This window comes from Tamandua tetradactyla, chromosome 23 (genome assembly GCF_023851605.1).
Source record: "Tamandua tetradactyla isolate mTamTet1 chromosome 23, mTamTet1.pri, whole genome shotgun sequence".
NCBI lineage: Eukaryota > Metazoa > Chordata > Mammalia > Pilosa > Myrmecophagidae > Tamandua > Tamandua tetradactyla.
In genome coordinates, this window is record NC_135349.1 from 34917823 (window position 1) to 34933301 (window position 15479).

The 15479-nt window shown below is 42.2% G+C and overlaps 1 protein-coding gene across 2 annotated transcripts in view; it reads right to left on the minus strand.

The window, feature by feature from the left end:
- The window catches only part of POLR3E (RNA polymerase III subunit E), a 70534-nt gene that overhangs the window by 20435 nt on the left and 34620 nt on the right, over positions 1-15479 (minus strand). The window contains exons 7-13 of one of the 2 annotated variants that reach the window (XM_077141572.1): positions 13465-13572; positions 11211-11257; positions 9622-9741; positions 8408-8493; positions 8090-8134; positions 7923-8014; positions 6895-7015 (exon numbers count right to left, since the gene is read on the minus strand). In XM_077141572.1, coding sequence (XP_076997687.1) covers positions 6895-7015; positions 7923-8014; positions 8090-8134; positions 8408-8493; positions 9622-9741; positions 11211-11257; positions 13465-13572 — 619 coding nt within the window. Of the gene's footprint in view, positions 1-6894; positions 7016-7922; positions 8015-8089; positions 8135-8407; positions 8494-9621; positions 9742-11210; positions 11261-13464; positions 13573-15479 lie in introns of both variants that reach the window. The other variant, XM_077141571.1, reaches the window with a different exon arrangement.

Genomic DNA, 15479 nt, shown 5'->3' on the forward strand with positions numbered 1-15479 from the left:
AAGGAAGAGGAAAACTAATGGAAGAAATTATCACTGAAAATTTCCCAACTCTTATGAAAGACCTAAAATTACAGATCCAAGAAGTGCAGCGCACCCCAAAGAGATTAGACCCAAATAGGCGTTCTCCAAGACACTTACTAGTTAGAATGTCAGAGGTCAAAGAGAAAGAGAGGATCTTGAAAGCAGCAAGAGAAAAACAATCCATCACATACAAGGGAAACCCAATAAGACTATGTGTAGATTTCTCAGCAGAAACCATGGAAGCTAGAAGACAGTGGGATGATATATTTAAATTAATAAAAGAGAAAAACTGCCAACCAAGACTCCTATATCCAGCAAAATTATCCTTCAAAAATGAGGGAGAAATTAAAACATTCTCAGACAAAAAGTCACTGAGAGAATTTGTGACCAAGAGGCTGGCTCTGCAAGAAATACTAAAGGGAGCACTAGAGTCAGATACAAAAAGACAGAAGAGAGAGGTATGGAGAAGAGTGTAGAAAGAAGGAAAATCAGATATGATATATATAATACAAAAGGCAAAATGTTAGAGGAAAATATTATTCAAACAGTAAAACACTAAATGTCAATGGACTGAATTCCCCAATCAAAAGACATAGATTGGCAGAATGGATTAAAAAACAGGATCCTTCTATATGCTGTCTACAGGAAACACATCTTAGACCCAAAGATAAACATAGGTTGAAAGTGAAAGGTTGGGAAAAGATATTTCATGCAAATAACAACCAGAAAAGAGCAGGAGTGGCTACACTAATATCCAACAAATTAGACTTCAAATGTAAAACAGTTAAAAGAGACAAAGAAGGACACTATATACTAATAAAAGGAACAATTAAACAAGAAGACATAACAATCATAAATATTTACGCACCGAACCAGAATGCCCCAAAATACGTGAGGAATACACTGCAAACACTGAAAAGGGAAATAGACTCATATACCATAATAGTTGGAGACTTCAATTCACCACTCTCATCAATGGACAGAACATCTAGACAGAGGATCAATAAAGAAATAGAGAATCTGAATATTACTATAAATGAGCTACACTTAACAGACATTTATAGGACATTACATTCCACAACAGCAGGATACACCTTTTTCTCAAGTGCTCATGGATCATTCTCAAAGATACACCATATGCTGGGTCACAAAGCAAGTCTTAACAAATTTAAAAAGATTGAAATCATACACAACACTTTCTCGGATCATAAAGGAATGAAGTTGGAAATCAATAATAGGCGGAGTGCCAGAAAATTCACAAATACGTGGAGGCTCAACAACACACTCCTAAACAACGAGTGGGTCAAAGAAGAAATTGCTAGAGAAATTAGCAAATACCTCGAGGCGAATGAAAATGAAAACACAACATATCAAAACTTATGGGACGCAGCAAAGGCAGTGCTAAGAGGGAAATTTATTGCCCTAAATGCCTATATCAGAAAAGAAGACAAGGCAAAAATGCAGGAATTAACTGTCCACTTGGAAGAACTGGAGAAAGAACAGCAAACTAATCCCAAAGCAAGCAAAAGGAAAGAAATAACAAAGATTAGAGCAGAAATAAATGAAATTGAAAACATGAAAACAATAGAGAAAATCAATAAGGCCAGAAGTTGGTTCTATGAGAAAATCAATAAGATTGATGGGCCCTTAGCAAGATTGACAAAAAGAAGAAGAGAGAGGATGCAAATAAATAAGGTCAGAAATGGAAGAGGAGACATAACTACTGACCTCACAGAAATAAAGGAGATAATAACAGGATACTATGAACAACTTTACGCTAATAAATACAACAATTTAGAGGAAATGGACGGGTTCCTGGAAAGACATGAACAACCAACTTTGACTCAAGAAGACATAGATGACCTCAACAAACCAATCACAAGTAAAGAGATTGAATCAGTCATTCAAAAGCTTCCTAAAAAGAAAAGTCCAGGACCAGGCGGCTTCACATCTGAATTCTATCAAACATTCCAGAAAGAATTAGTGCCAACTCTCCTCAAACTCTTCAAAAAAATCGAACTGGAGGGAAAACTACCTAATTCATTCTATGAAGCCAACATCACCCTCATACCAAAACCAGGCAAAGATATTACAAAAAAAGAAAACTACAGACCAATCTCTCTAATGCATATAGATGCAAAAATCCTCAATAAAATTCTAGCAAATCGTATCCAACAACACATTAAAGGAATTATACATCATGACCAAGTAGGATTCATCCCAGGTATGCAAGGATGGTTCAACATAAGAAAATCAATTAATGTAATACACCATATCAACAAATCAAAGCAGAAAAATCACATGATCATCTCAATTGATGCAGAGAAGGCATTTGACAAGATTCAACATCCTTTCCTGTTGAAAACACTTCAAAAGATAGGAATACAAGGGAACTTCCTTAAAATGATAGAGGGAATATATGAAAAACCCACAGCTAATATCATCCTCAATGGGGAAAAATTGAAAACTTTCCCCCTAAGATCAGGAACAAGACAAGGATGTCCACTATCACCACTATTATTCAACATTGTGTTGGAGGTTCTAGCCAGAGCAATTAGACAAGAAAAAGAAATACAAGGCATCAAAATTGGAAAGGAAGAAGTAAAACTATCACTGTTTGCAGACGATATGATACTATACGTCGAAAACCCGGAAAAATCCACAACAAAACTACTAGAGCTAATAAATGAGTACAGCAAAGTAGCAGGTTACAAGATCAACATTCAAAAATCGGTAGCATTTTTATACACTAGCAATGAACAAGCGGAGGGGGAAATCAAGAAATGAATCCCATTTACAATTGCAACTAAAAGAATAAAATACCTAGGAATAAATTTAACTAAAGAGACAAAAAACCTATATAAAGAAAACTACAAAAAACTGCTAAAAGAAATCACAGAAGACCTAAACAGATGGAAGGGCATACCGTGTTCATGGATTGGAAGACTAAATATAGTTAAGATGTCAATCCTACCTAAATTGATGTACAGATTCAATGCAATACCAATCAAAATCCCAACAACTTATTGTTGAGAAATAGAAAAATCAATAAGCAAATTTATCTGGAAGGGGTGGGTGCCCCAAATTGCTAAAAACATCTTGAGGAAAAAAAATGAAGCTGGAGGTCTTGCACTGCCTGACTTTAAGGCATATTATGAAGCCACAGTGGTCAAAAGAGCATGGTATTGGCATAAAGATAGATATATCGACCAATGGAATCGAATAGAGTGCTCAGATATAGACCCTCTCATCTATGGACATTTGATCTTTGATAAGGCAGTCAAGCCAACTCACCTGGGACAGAACAGTCTCTTCAATAAATGGTGCCTAGAGAACTGGATATTCATATGCAAAAGAATGAAAGAAGACCCATATCTCACACCCTATACAAAAGTTAACTCAAAATGGATCAAAGATCTAAACATTAGGTCTAAGACCATAAAACAGTTAGAGGAAAATGTAGGGAGATATCTTATGAATCTTACAATTGGAGGCAGTTTTATGGACCTTAAACCTAAAGCAAGAGCACTGAAGAAGGAAATAAATAAATGGGAACTCCTCAAAATTAAACACTTTTGTGCATCAAAGAACTTCATCAAGAAAGTAGAAAGACAGCCTACACAATGGGAATCAATATTTGTAAATGACATATCAGATAAAGGTCTAGTATCCAGAATTTATAATGAGATTGTTCAACTCAACAACAAAAAGACAGCCAACCCAATTACAAAATGGGAAAAAGACTTGAATAGACACCTCTCAGAGGAGGAAATACAAATGGCCAAAAGGCACATGAAGAGATGCTCAATGTCCCTGGCCATTAGAGAAATGCAAATCAAAACCACAATGTGATATCATCTCACACCCACCAGAATGGCCATTACCAACAAAACAGAAAATGACAAGTGCTGGAGAGGATGCGGTGAAAGAGGTACACTTATCCACTGTTGGTGGGAATGTCAAATGGTGCAACCACTGTGGAAGGCAGTTTGGCAGTTCCTCCAAAAGCTGAATATAGAATTGCCATACGACCCAGCAATACCATTGCTGGGAATCTACTCAAAGGAATTAAGGGCAAAAACTCAAACGGACATTTGCACACCAATGTTTATAGCAGCGTTGTTTACAATTGCAAAGAGATGGAAACAGCCAAAATGTCCATCAACAGACGAGTGGCTAAACAAACTGTGGTATATACATACGATGGAATATTATGCAGCTTTAAGGCAGGATAAACTTATGAAGCATGTAATAACATGGATGGACCTAGAGAACATTATGCTGAGTGAGTCTAGCCAAAAACTAAAAGACAAATACTGTATGGTCCCAATGATGTGAATCGACACTCGAGAATAAACTTGGAATATGTCATTGGTAACAGAGTTCAGCAGGAGTTAGAAACAGGGTAAGATAATGGGTAATTGGAGCTGATAGGATACAGACTGTGCAATAGGACTAGATACAAAAACTCAAAAATGGACAGCACAATAATACCTAACTGTAAAGTAATCATGTTAAAACACTGAATGAAGCTGCATCCGAGCTATAGGTTTTTGTTTTGTTTTGTTTTGTTCTTACTATTATTACTTTTATTTTTTTTTCTGTATATTAACATTCTATATCTTTTTCGGTTGTATTGCTAGTTCTTCTAAACCGAAGCAAATGTACTAAGAAACAATGATCATGCATCTATGTGATGATGTTAAGAATTACTGATTGCATATGTAGAATGGTATGATTTCTAAAAAAATAAAAAATATAAAAAAAAAATAAAAAATGGACAGCACAATACTACCTAAAAAAAAAAAGATGACTAAGAAAAAGCTACTTGGAGATAAAAAAAAATCGATTATGTATAATCTACAAAGTAATCTATAGATAGGGAGTAAATATATTGACAATGTGTCCAGTACTTTAGATTTAACGGTATTACGTTTAATAAATCATTAAATGGAAATGCTTTAAAAAAAAAAATGTAGTTACACTGTCTTTACCAAGAAGCTGCTGTGGGCAGCCATTACACCTGGCACTAGGGATGTCAGGGAGAGCCGAAACAGACCGCTGCTACCCCTGTAAAACTGACAGGCTAGTGGGGGAGTCCCAGGAGAAGAGAAATTACTAAAAGACATCAAGCAATACATTCGGACCTGCAAATCCCAGAAAAGACACCTCCTAGACACCACTTAATGAAACTGGAAAGTCAAAGCAGAGAGAAAATCTTAAAGCAGTCAGAGGGCTAAAAAGGTAGATCACTTTTAGAGGAACAACAACTAGACTGACAGTTGACTTGTCAACAGAAACAAGAAATATAAGAATATAATGAAATTATATCAACCTGCTCAAAGAGACAAATAGCCAGCTTAGAATTCTATACCTAGTAAAAATATCCTCCAAGGACAAAGGTGAAACAGACATTTCCAGTTAGACAAAAACCCAAGGAAACTCATCACCAGCAGACCTGTAAGAAAGGAAGCATTTCATGCATTCTTTGGGCAGAAGGAAACCACCCAAGATAAAAACTGAGAAGCAGAAAGGAATGATGAGCAAACTAAAAAAGTAAATATGTGACTAAATCTAAGGAATATTTACTAGGTAATTTAATGTCTTGTGGTTTTAAAATGTAGAAAACTAAAATATACAAACACAATGGCATATGAGTTGGGAGGATATATATAAAATATCCTAAGGTCTTTGAGTTGTCTTAAAAGAAGGTAAAAGCAGCAATTAACATTAAATTGTGATAAGTCATGAACATACACTGAAATTTGTAAGGTAATCACTAAAAGAGTTGTGAGAAAATAACTTCCAAGTTATTTAGAGGGAAAAAATGGAACAGTAAAAGAGAATCAACCTAGAAGACAAGAATTAAAAATATAATGCAGGCAGGACAAAACAGAAAGCACTATAATAGATTAATACTCAAACTATCAGTAATTACACTAAATTTAAATGGTTAAGTACTCCCATTAAAAGAGACTACAGATAATATCTGGACTATATAAAGAACTCCTAAAACAAAAAGGCAACCAATCCAATTTAAACATGGGCAGAAGACTTGAATGGGTATTTCTCCAAAGACACACAAATGGCCAGACGCACGTGAACAGATGCTCAGCATCACTAGGCATCAGGGAAATGCAAATCAAAAACACAATGAGGTACTACTTCACAACCACTGGAATTGCTATTATTTAAAACAGAAACTAACAAGTATTGGCAAAGATGTAAAGAAAGTGGAACCCTTGTGCACTGCTGGTGGGAATGTGAAATGGTACAGCTGTTGTGGAAAATGGTTTAGCCATTCCTCAAAAACTTAAAACACGGAATTAAATATGACCCAACTGATTCCTTTCCTAGATACATACACCAAAGAATGGAAAACAAGGATGCAATCAGATTCTTATAGACCAGTGTTCACAGTGGCATTATTCATAATTGCCCAAAGGAGGAAGCGACCCGAGTGTCCATCAACAGATAGATGGATAAACAAAATGTGGTTTATACATAAGATGGAATATTAGTCAGCACAAAAAGGAATGAAGTTCTGATAAATATTACAACATTGGTGAACCTTGAAAACTTGCTAAGTGAAAGCCAGGGGTCCACTATATGAAATATCTAGAACAAGCAAATTCATAGAGACAGAAAGTAGATTGAGTTTACCAGAGGAGAGAAGGTAAATGGAGAGCTATTGCGTAATGGGTTCAGATTTGTTTGGGGTGACAGAAAATCTTAATTGATGGTGGTGACAGTAGTACAATATTGTAAATTTAATTAATATCACTGAATTGTACTCAAAAATAGTTAAAATGGCAGATTTTCTATGATAAATAAAATTAAAAAAACAAAACAAAACATACAAAATAAACCTACCTCTTCACAACCCAGTTTCCTTGGACTAACATCGCCACCTTCTGGATGCCTCGCAGAACAGCCACGGAGTCCAGAGAGGGGCCCAGCAGGCTCAGCAAGTTGGCAAAAGGCATAACCTTCACTGAGGAGGACACACAGGACATTACACAAGGTAAGAGGGGTCTGAGCCCTTCTCTCTTCCCCAGCAAGAGTCTGCATGACCTCCAGCTCACATAATAACCCCAGAATGTAAATAATCCTAACGACATCAGGCTGCCACCTGCGGGCATCATCTCTCAGGACCCTTCCAGGTACCTTCCTAGTGAGACTTGGTGACTACTGCCAGTATACAGAGGGCCAAGCTGAGACCCAAAGAGGTTGCAAAACTCACCCAAGAATGCCAGGCTAGTAAACAGCAGAGCCAGCATTTGAACTGAGGACATCTGGCTCCCGAGCCCCGTGCTCAGCTGCCCCATCCTTGGGTGGAGGAAGGCCCCGAGCCCTCTCAGGAAGGCAGCAGCCCCGGGCACAGCAGGAGCTAACCTCACCTCAGGCACCCAGAGACTCTCACATGCTGGCATCTAAGGGGTGCCAGGCCTGCCAGTGACCAGCACAGGCTCCCTGCAGGTCACAGCCCTCCTATGCGGGCAGGCTGAGGCGGCCATGAAATAGCACAAGTGAAGACGCCCGTAGGATAGAAATGACTGCAGTTTGCGTTTCCAATAAAGCTCCGTGCCAAGCCCTTCTGAAGCCTCATCCAAGGAACCATCATTAGTCCCTTTTACAGAAGCACAACTGAAGCCCTGAAGGTTAGCAGAGGACCCAAGCTCACAGAGAAGGGACACTGAAGCTGGGGGACCTCAAGTCTGTCGGAAGGAGCCCCTCACTGGGCTGGAATCCGATCTTTCCACACAAGGACAGAGCTGGGCAGGGAGGCTCTGGGTCACAGGGTGTCCTTGCCTCATCCTCTGTCCTTAGTCTGCCCCAAAGATTCCATTTCCCTAGGGGGGCAGGGCTGGGGTCCCCAGGAGGGCAGAGGTGCCACCCACCGTTCTTCATCAGGATCTTGATCTGATCGGCCAGGGGCAGTGTGCGCAGTTGGGCCATGGACAGCATGGTGCTGGGGGCCACGGGCTTGTCTCTGTTGAAAGCACAGGAGATAGGTTAGAGGAGGGCGGCCAAGGGGGCCTGAGGGGGTCCAGCCCACCCTACTTACGTCTCCTCCTCCTGACTGGGTGGCATCAGCATCATGAGGTACTCACTGTGGGGAGAGGACCAGGGATCAGCCACAGTGCACCCCAGTGGCCTGGGCCCACCAGACAAATAGCTCCCACAGAAAGAGAAGGAGCACGCCCTTTCCAGCCCACCTCCTGGCCCTTGCCAGAGGACAATGGGCCCCCAAACGCCTCTTGCATACTAGAGGAGGAGCCACTGTCTCCAGGTAGGATTGGAAGGAAAGAGGCCCCTGAACCACAGAGAACCTTGTGGGGGCTGGTGTAGACTCAGCCACCAGGAAGAGGGCAGCCCATCCCACCTGGGTGACTTGACGAGCTCCGTGTTCTCGACCCCACCTGAGCCCTGGCACAGCAGGTACTGGCGCTCATGTTCTGAACGGCTGTCCTGTGGAGAGGGGAGGAGAGGGGAGTGGTAAGCCTCAGCAGAAGCCCCACACCCAGGCCACCCACAGGCCCCCTTACCACCCAGTTCCCACATTCTGCCACCTGTGCACCGGTCGCCCACATGCTGCCCTGCTCTAAGGCCTGCCACCTGATCATGTCTACCTTCCTATGCATGGCCCTCAGGGCCGCTGGGACAAGACCTCAACCTAAGACGTTTCACAGCCCCAGCACCCCCTGATTCAGCACTCTGTTCTATAATGCAGGAACACCAACTAATGACAGAAATATTAGCCAGTATTTATTGAGCACCTATTGTGTGGCAAGCTCAGTTTGCTGTACATATACTAAAGTACTTCATCCTCAAAATAACTCCATGAGGCACATACTACTATTGTTATTCTCACTTTACAGATAAGGAAGCCCAGGTCCCGAGAGGTTAGGTAACTTGCCCAAAGTCACATGCTAAGAAACAGTGGAGCTTCTGGTTGTCTGTTCCTAAGTCTAAGGCTCTGTCAAAACAAACCTCTTCCAAGAAGCTTCCAGAGAAATCAGGAGTTGCTCCTCCTCCAAAAGTTACAGAGCCCTAGGTTCTGGTATTTTGGGGAGTTAATTTTCAAATTGCTTCCCTGACTCAATACACATCTCAAGGAGTAGATTCTGAAGTCAACCCACGACATGAAATCCAAGTATGGTACATCACCCTGGAAAGGTATACCATGAATTCGGGGTACAGGCTAGTGGCCAACTGTTCAATGGAACACTTGATGGAGTACATGGTCTGTATTCAGGGCCCACAATGCATGACAAATAAATAATCAAACACCAGACCCCCTCGGAGCCCAGCACGATGCTCACACTTGGGGTGGGGGTGGGAGGCAGAGACCACCCCTGCCTACCAGGGAAACCGCAGGATCCCAGCTCTGCTCTCACATTCCGCCCACTGAGTACACACAAAGTACAATGGCTGGAAGGAAGGACAAATCGTCCACAGTATTTAAATTCTCTCTCCGTTTGGTATTGTCAAGTAGCAACAGATGAATCTGAACTATCAATGAAAGGTGAGACGCCAAGGCCTCCTTGTATGGCTGCCTGGGTGCTGTGCATCTCCCCCAGGCCCCCAGCAGCTCACCCGCAGGCCATAGTAATGCAGGTGGACCCAGGGCTCCTCAGCATGCTTCTTCTGCAGGAACTCGTAGGATTGCACGCGGCGTTGGCGGGCCTGCTCAGACTCGGGCCGTGAGAACCGGACCTGGGGGAATAGGGCATGAAGCTGCCGTTCCAGCCCTCCCAGGAGACCAGACAACAGGTCTGGGGCACTCTCCACTCCTTATCTCCCTCTTCATTCCCCGACATAGGTAGGACTTTCATATTTAGTTTTAACTGCATATCCCTGTGTAACCTGCTACCTTTTGCTGTTGCCTGCATGGTGTCCAATCCATTTTCCCTTCCACTGTTAAGTGCCCCCCAATTTTCCTCTGAAAAACACCCATTTCTCCCTTGGTTTAGGGAAGCAAACTCCTAACTGCCCCCACCCCACCCCTACCTCTATATCTTCAGAGCTACAAGAGTAGGCAAGTGACTCAAACCCGCTCATCAGGGCACTAGTTGTCTTAGTCACAGGGGCTGGTTCACAACCAGTTGGCCCTAGGAGCCACTGGGGCTTCAGCGGGAAGAACGAGAATGTTCCTTTTCCCTGCAACCTTGGAGGTGGGGAGGATATGAGCCTGCCACTGGGACAACTCTCTCCACCGCTGGAGACACATCCTATCTGAGAAAAAGAATTACAGAGGAAGACAACCCAGAGATGGAGAAACCAGGTCTCAATGACAGGGTCTGAGCACCTGAACCCAGCTATGCCTGAACTGCCCCCTGAACTTTTCAGTACCAGCGACCAACAAATTCCAGGCCAGTTTGATTCGAGTTTCTGTTACTCAAGAGTCCTGACAAACCCCCACCCTGACTCACTTTCCCACGAAAGGCACAGACACCTTGGCCGGATTATAGAATCCTGAGGTGCCAAAGCCAGAAGGGTCTTTTCAGCACACAGCCCTCAGAATGCCTTGTTACATGAAAGGCAGTGAGGCCCCGAGGGAAGGGAGTTAACTAAGGGCACCTCTCACATCTACTATGCAGTACTTGCCCATCTTCAACCACAGACATCCCTCCCCACTGTGCCAGGCCAGGTACACCTGCATCCTTAGCCGTGGCACAGTTTTCTTTAAATAGGCTCATGTTAACCTAATTACGCCTAAATGGGATGGGGATAGGGGGTTTCATCAATGGTAACTGGAAGGTCAGTATTCTAGTAATATTTAAAATAAAAGGACCATTAAAATAGAAACTCTATCTGTACACTATGAAAATAGAGAATTACACATTTAACTAACAGGGGAACTCTGGCTCCATGAAGCATGTGGGCTTCAGGGCAGAAACTAGATCTGCGGATTCAGCGGGCCTCCTGAAGCCTAGCTTCCTCCCCCCAGGTAATTCCAGCCTCACTTCAGGGTCCCAGGTTCTAGAGACAAACAGGGGTGGTGTCCAGGGTACAGCTGAGTACATGGAGGCTGAGCAGAGGTGAGGTTATTCCTGCCAGGAAGTCTAGCAGGAAAGTTCCAAAGGAGGTCCCTCCCTACCCCTTGGTGTTCTTGGACAGCTGAGCCACAAAGTCTGCCCTGCTGCCTCCCAGGCTACGCCCTCTCTCCTGGGGCCAGAGCTCACCGTAATCTGCTTGATATCTTCTTCTGCCTCATCCTGCGAAGAGTCTCCTGCTGCAAGAAAGACAAGCCCCTGCCTTGCCGCCTCTAGCAGAGACCCAAACTTCCCACATGGGAAGAGCTCCCAGCCCCACCCACCGGGGAGGGCCTCAAGAAAGAGGCATCTGTGAATTCTCCTAGACAGTGGAAGCTGCATCAACCAGTGATTCTCAACTGGGGAAGATGTGACCTCTTAAAGGTCTGGAGATCTAGAAACACTTTGGGTTGTCACAAGGGGCCAGGGTGAGACAGGGTGGGCTACTGGTATCTGGTGGGCAGAGACCAGGGATGCTGCTAAACATCCTGCAATGCACAGGACCCTATCTCACCCCATTCCCACCAATCATTTGGCTCAAAGTATCAGTACTGAGGTTGAGAAATCCTAGCATAAGTCAAATAACAGTTTGTGTTTTTCCTAGACATCTAAGTACTTAAAAGACTATTTCTGCTCCCAATTTTTTCCTTCTTTTTTTTTAAATGCAAGTAATGAATAAATGAATTGTAGGAAATAAAATATAAACCAAAGAGAACACTGTTACAAATGAACCTTATAGCTCAAAGGCAATCAGCATTCTTATTTTAATGCATGTTTTTCTACTTCCTTTTGCATTATGTAAATCTTTATTCTTAAAAAGGTAAAGATTCATACCATACATCATATTCACACACCACACATCATAAAGCTATTGTGAACTGCCTTTTTCCCAGTGTTCTGTGAATTGGATTTCTTTACCTGTTAGCTCACATGTACAGCCCATTGTAACACTTGTGCACAGCATTCCATTGTGTGGCTACATAACAGGTTATTGGGGATAGCCGAGGAAAGGGGACAAAAATCAAGCAGTGAATCAGAGATAAAGAAAATACACACCAAATAAAGGTAAAGAGCTTCATAGATTCTAGACCCTTCTGAGTGCACTTTTACTTAAAACTCGCCTCTGTGAAATCAGAAGCTATAGCCTCATTTTGTGGTGGGGAAAACACAGCCCCAAAATTTTCCTTATGGAATTTTTATGCTTCAGTTATATTTGCAACAGGAGCACAACAGTCTATATACAGGGAAGGATGTTCAGTACAGTTCACCATGTGAAGGAAGAAGAGGAAAAGAAACCTAGAGGTGCATCCACCAGGAAAGGTGAGAGGATCTGGACACACCCCCATGACGGGATGCAGCCACAGTCACAACACATGCACTGGGCACACTCGGAGCCAGGCACTGTTTGGAGCATATCCACACTAATCCTTTAGAACTCAGAACATTTTGCGGTAGGTACCATTCCTCTCTGAGGATATGAGGAAACTGAGGCACAGAACTGATGTAACATGCTCAAGGTCATATAGCTAGTTATAAGAAACCTGGCTCCAGAGCTCACAGGCTCAACTGCCATATCTTCTTGTCTTTCTCGATAATCAACTAATACTACGAAAAGAATGAGGGAGGTTATTTTTGTACTAATGTGGAACAACCTCAAAAATGACAGTGTAGGTCAAAGAGGCCTTCCCTTTGTATTAATAATAAGGTAGTACATGGGAACTCTATTTTATATATGATTTTTCTATAAACTTACAACTTTACTAATAAAAAAGATTTTCTTAAAAAAAAGTCTCATCTTTGCAGAAAAGTGTAGAAAATATAAATTTCATGTCATCTGTGTTTACAAGGGGACCTGCCACATTCGCACATCTGTGTAAACACACACCATATATACACACAAAAAAACTGGTGCTAACTATGGTTCCTCTGGAGATGGGTACTTAGGAAGTGGGAGACAAGGTGGGAGACGTGATTTCCATCATTTATCTTGTGGATTATTTGAGTATTTGTACAAGGTCCACTGACTCTCACTCACACATCTCCCATAAAAACAGATAGGTAGATAGGAAAATAGGTTGGTAAGATAAGTCGAGAGAAGTAAATGAAAGAAAATGTAGCCCAGAGAGGGGAAGCCAGTTGTCCTACCTGCTAACTCAGGTCATCTGATTACTCAGCAGCAAAGCCACAGTAGAACCCAAACCTTCCAACCACTCCTCTGCAAGCACTCACCACTCTCACATGAAGCCAAATTCTATGTTCCTAAAGATATTCCTCCCTGGTCTGAGTACTGGTGCCCTAAAGACCAAGTCCAATTTCTTCAATACTTTTTCTCACCACCAACCCTCCTATCCTGCCAAGATGCAGACAAACAGACAAGCAGCAGGGCCAAGAAGCCAGAGCTCACCCTCATTGGCCGCCTCCCGCTCGCGATGCTTGGCATCTGCCTTATCCAGGTAGGAGAAGCTGGGTCGCAGCTGCAGGATGCCATGTAAAGGTGTCAAGTGGAGCTCACCTGGTGGAGGAAGAGGGCTTGGGTCTGACTCTAGGAACTGGCTGACCACCCAGCCTGGCTCCAAGGAGCTTCTTCAGAGATCTTGAAGCCAAGGCACATAGCCAAACCACCTCCGTTCCCTGTCCAGCCTTAGATCCTAGGGCTTGGGGCTACCAGGTCAGGCCATCCGCAGCCCCTATGTGGGCCCTGCTGCATACACCTGGGTTAGGACATGAACTGAGCTTCTGACTAGCTGTTCTTCTGCTCAAACCCACTTTCCAATCCCTTGTCAAGTGTTCAAGGCCCTTCCCGCGCTCCCATAGACCACTCTACCTCTCCAGCTAAACTGCCTAACTCATCTGTATCAAAGACACCCTGCTCTTCTCCTCCAGGCCTTCACTCTGACTACCCCCAGACACCCTGTCCTTTTTAACCTCCTACCTCTCCCTATCACAATCCCACCCATCCTTTTAAAAAGTCTAATAGTGCAAATGTGGCTGGAGAAGAGCCTGCAAAGAGAGGGAGGATTTTCTCTGTGGCTTCTGACCAAGATTATGACCTTCCTTATGAAGCAGACAACACACATAATTTTTCACTGGGAGGCAGTGCAAAGACAATCAACTTCTATTAAGTCAGTGCAGACTAGAAAGAGAAGACATCAGTGTGCTAAGGGTGTAAGAGGCTCTGAGGAAGCTCTCTGGGCTCCAGGAGGGACACAATGCTCATGGTAAGGGATAAATAAATAAGTGGTACTGGCTGCAAGAGGCATGCCTATATAGAACTATAACCTTGAGACATCAGTTCAAATTAGAAGACCACATTTCCTTAACACTAGTTTGGATTCTATTCCATGTCCTAAGTATTCTAATTAATTTCATTTATTGCTTCATAAACTCTAAACCCTTAATAAATTAAGTACCTTGTATTTTTTAACAGGTTTAATGGGATATAACTCACATAGTATACAATTCACCCATTTAAATGATATAATTCAATTCATTTTAGTAATTTCACAGGGTTGTGCAACCATCACTACAATCTAATTTTAGAACTATTCGCAACAAATCCCACAAAGAAACCATATACCCATCAGAAGTAACTCTCCACTCTCTCACCTCCATCCTTGGACAACCACTAACATATTTTCTCTATATAGAGTTGCCAATTCTAGACATTTCATACAAACAGAATGATACAATACGTGGCCTTTTGGGACTGGCTTATTTCGGTTAGCTTAATATGTTCAAGGTTCGTGTGTCAGAACTTCATTTCTTTTTATGGCCAAATAACAGTCCACTGAATGGATGTATCATTCATCAGCTGACAGGCATTTGCGTTATTTCCACTTTCTAGCTAATTATGAGTAATTCTGCTATAAATATTGGCATACAAGTTATTGTGTGGACATATATTTTCATTTCTCTTGGGTAGATACTTGGAAGTGGAATTGCTGGGTCATAAGAACCTTGCATTAAAAAAGCTTCTACCTGTTAAAGATTGACATGGTATAATCTAGGAATGCCTAGAGTATATAATAATAGTGACTAAATGTACAAATTTTAAAAATTTATTTGTATGAGGAAGAACAAAGGAATGTCATTATTGCAGGGTGCTGAAAACAGATGGTAATTAATCTCACCTTATGTGTGAGACTAAAGCAAAAAATGTTTACATGGTACAAAATTTATATTTTGACTAGCACATTTCCTAATATAACTTATATAGATAGTTTGATTGAACACCTTAAGTACTTGGAATCTCAGGTAGGACATGAGATTTTATTGGTTTGTCCAGAGTGAGCCCCAATAAATTCCAGAGTGATTCGATCAGTGAGTGGAAAAGTATTTGCAAAGTCCCCTTTGGGGAATGGTGAGAACGGGGAGAAATTCAACTTCCCCAAGTTGAATTCTTGATATTCTCACAAGCAG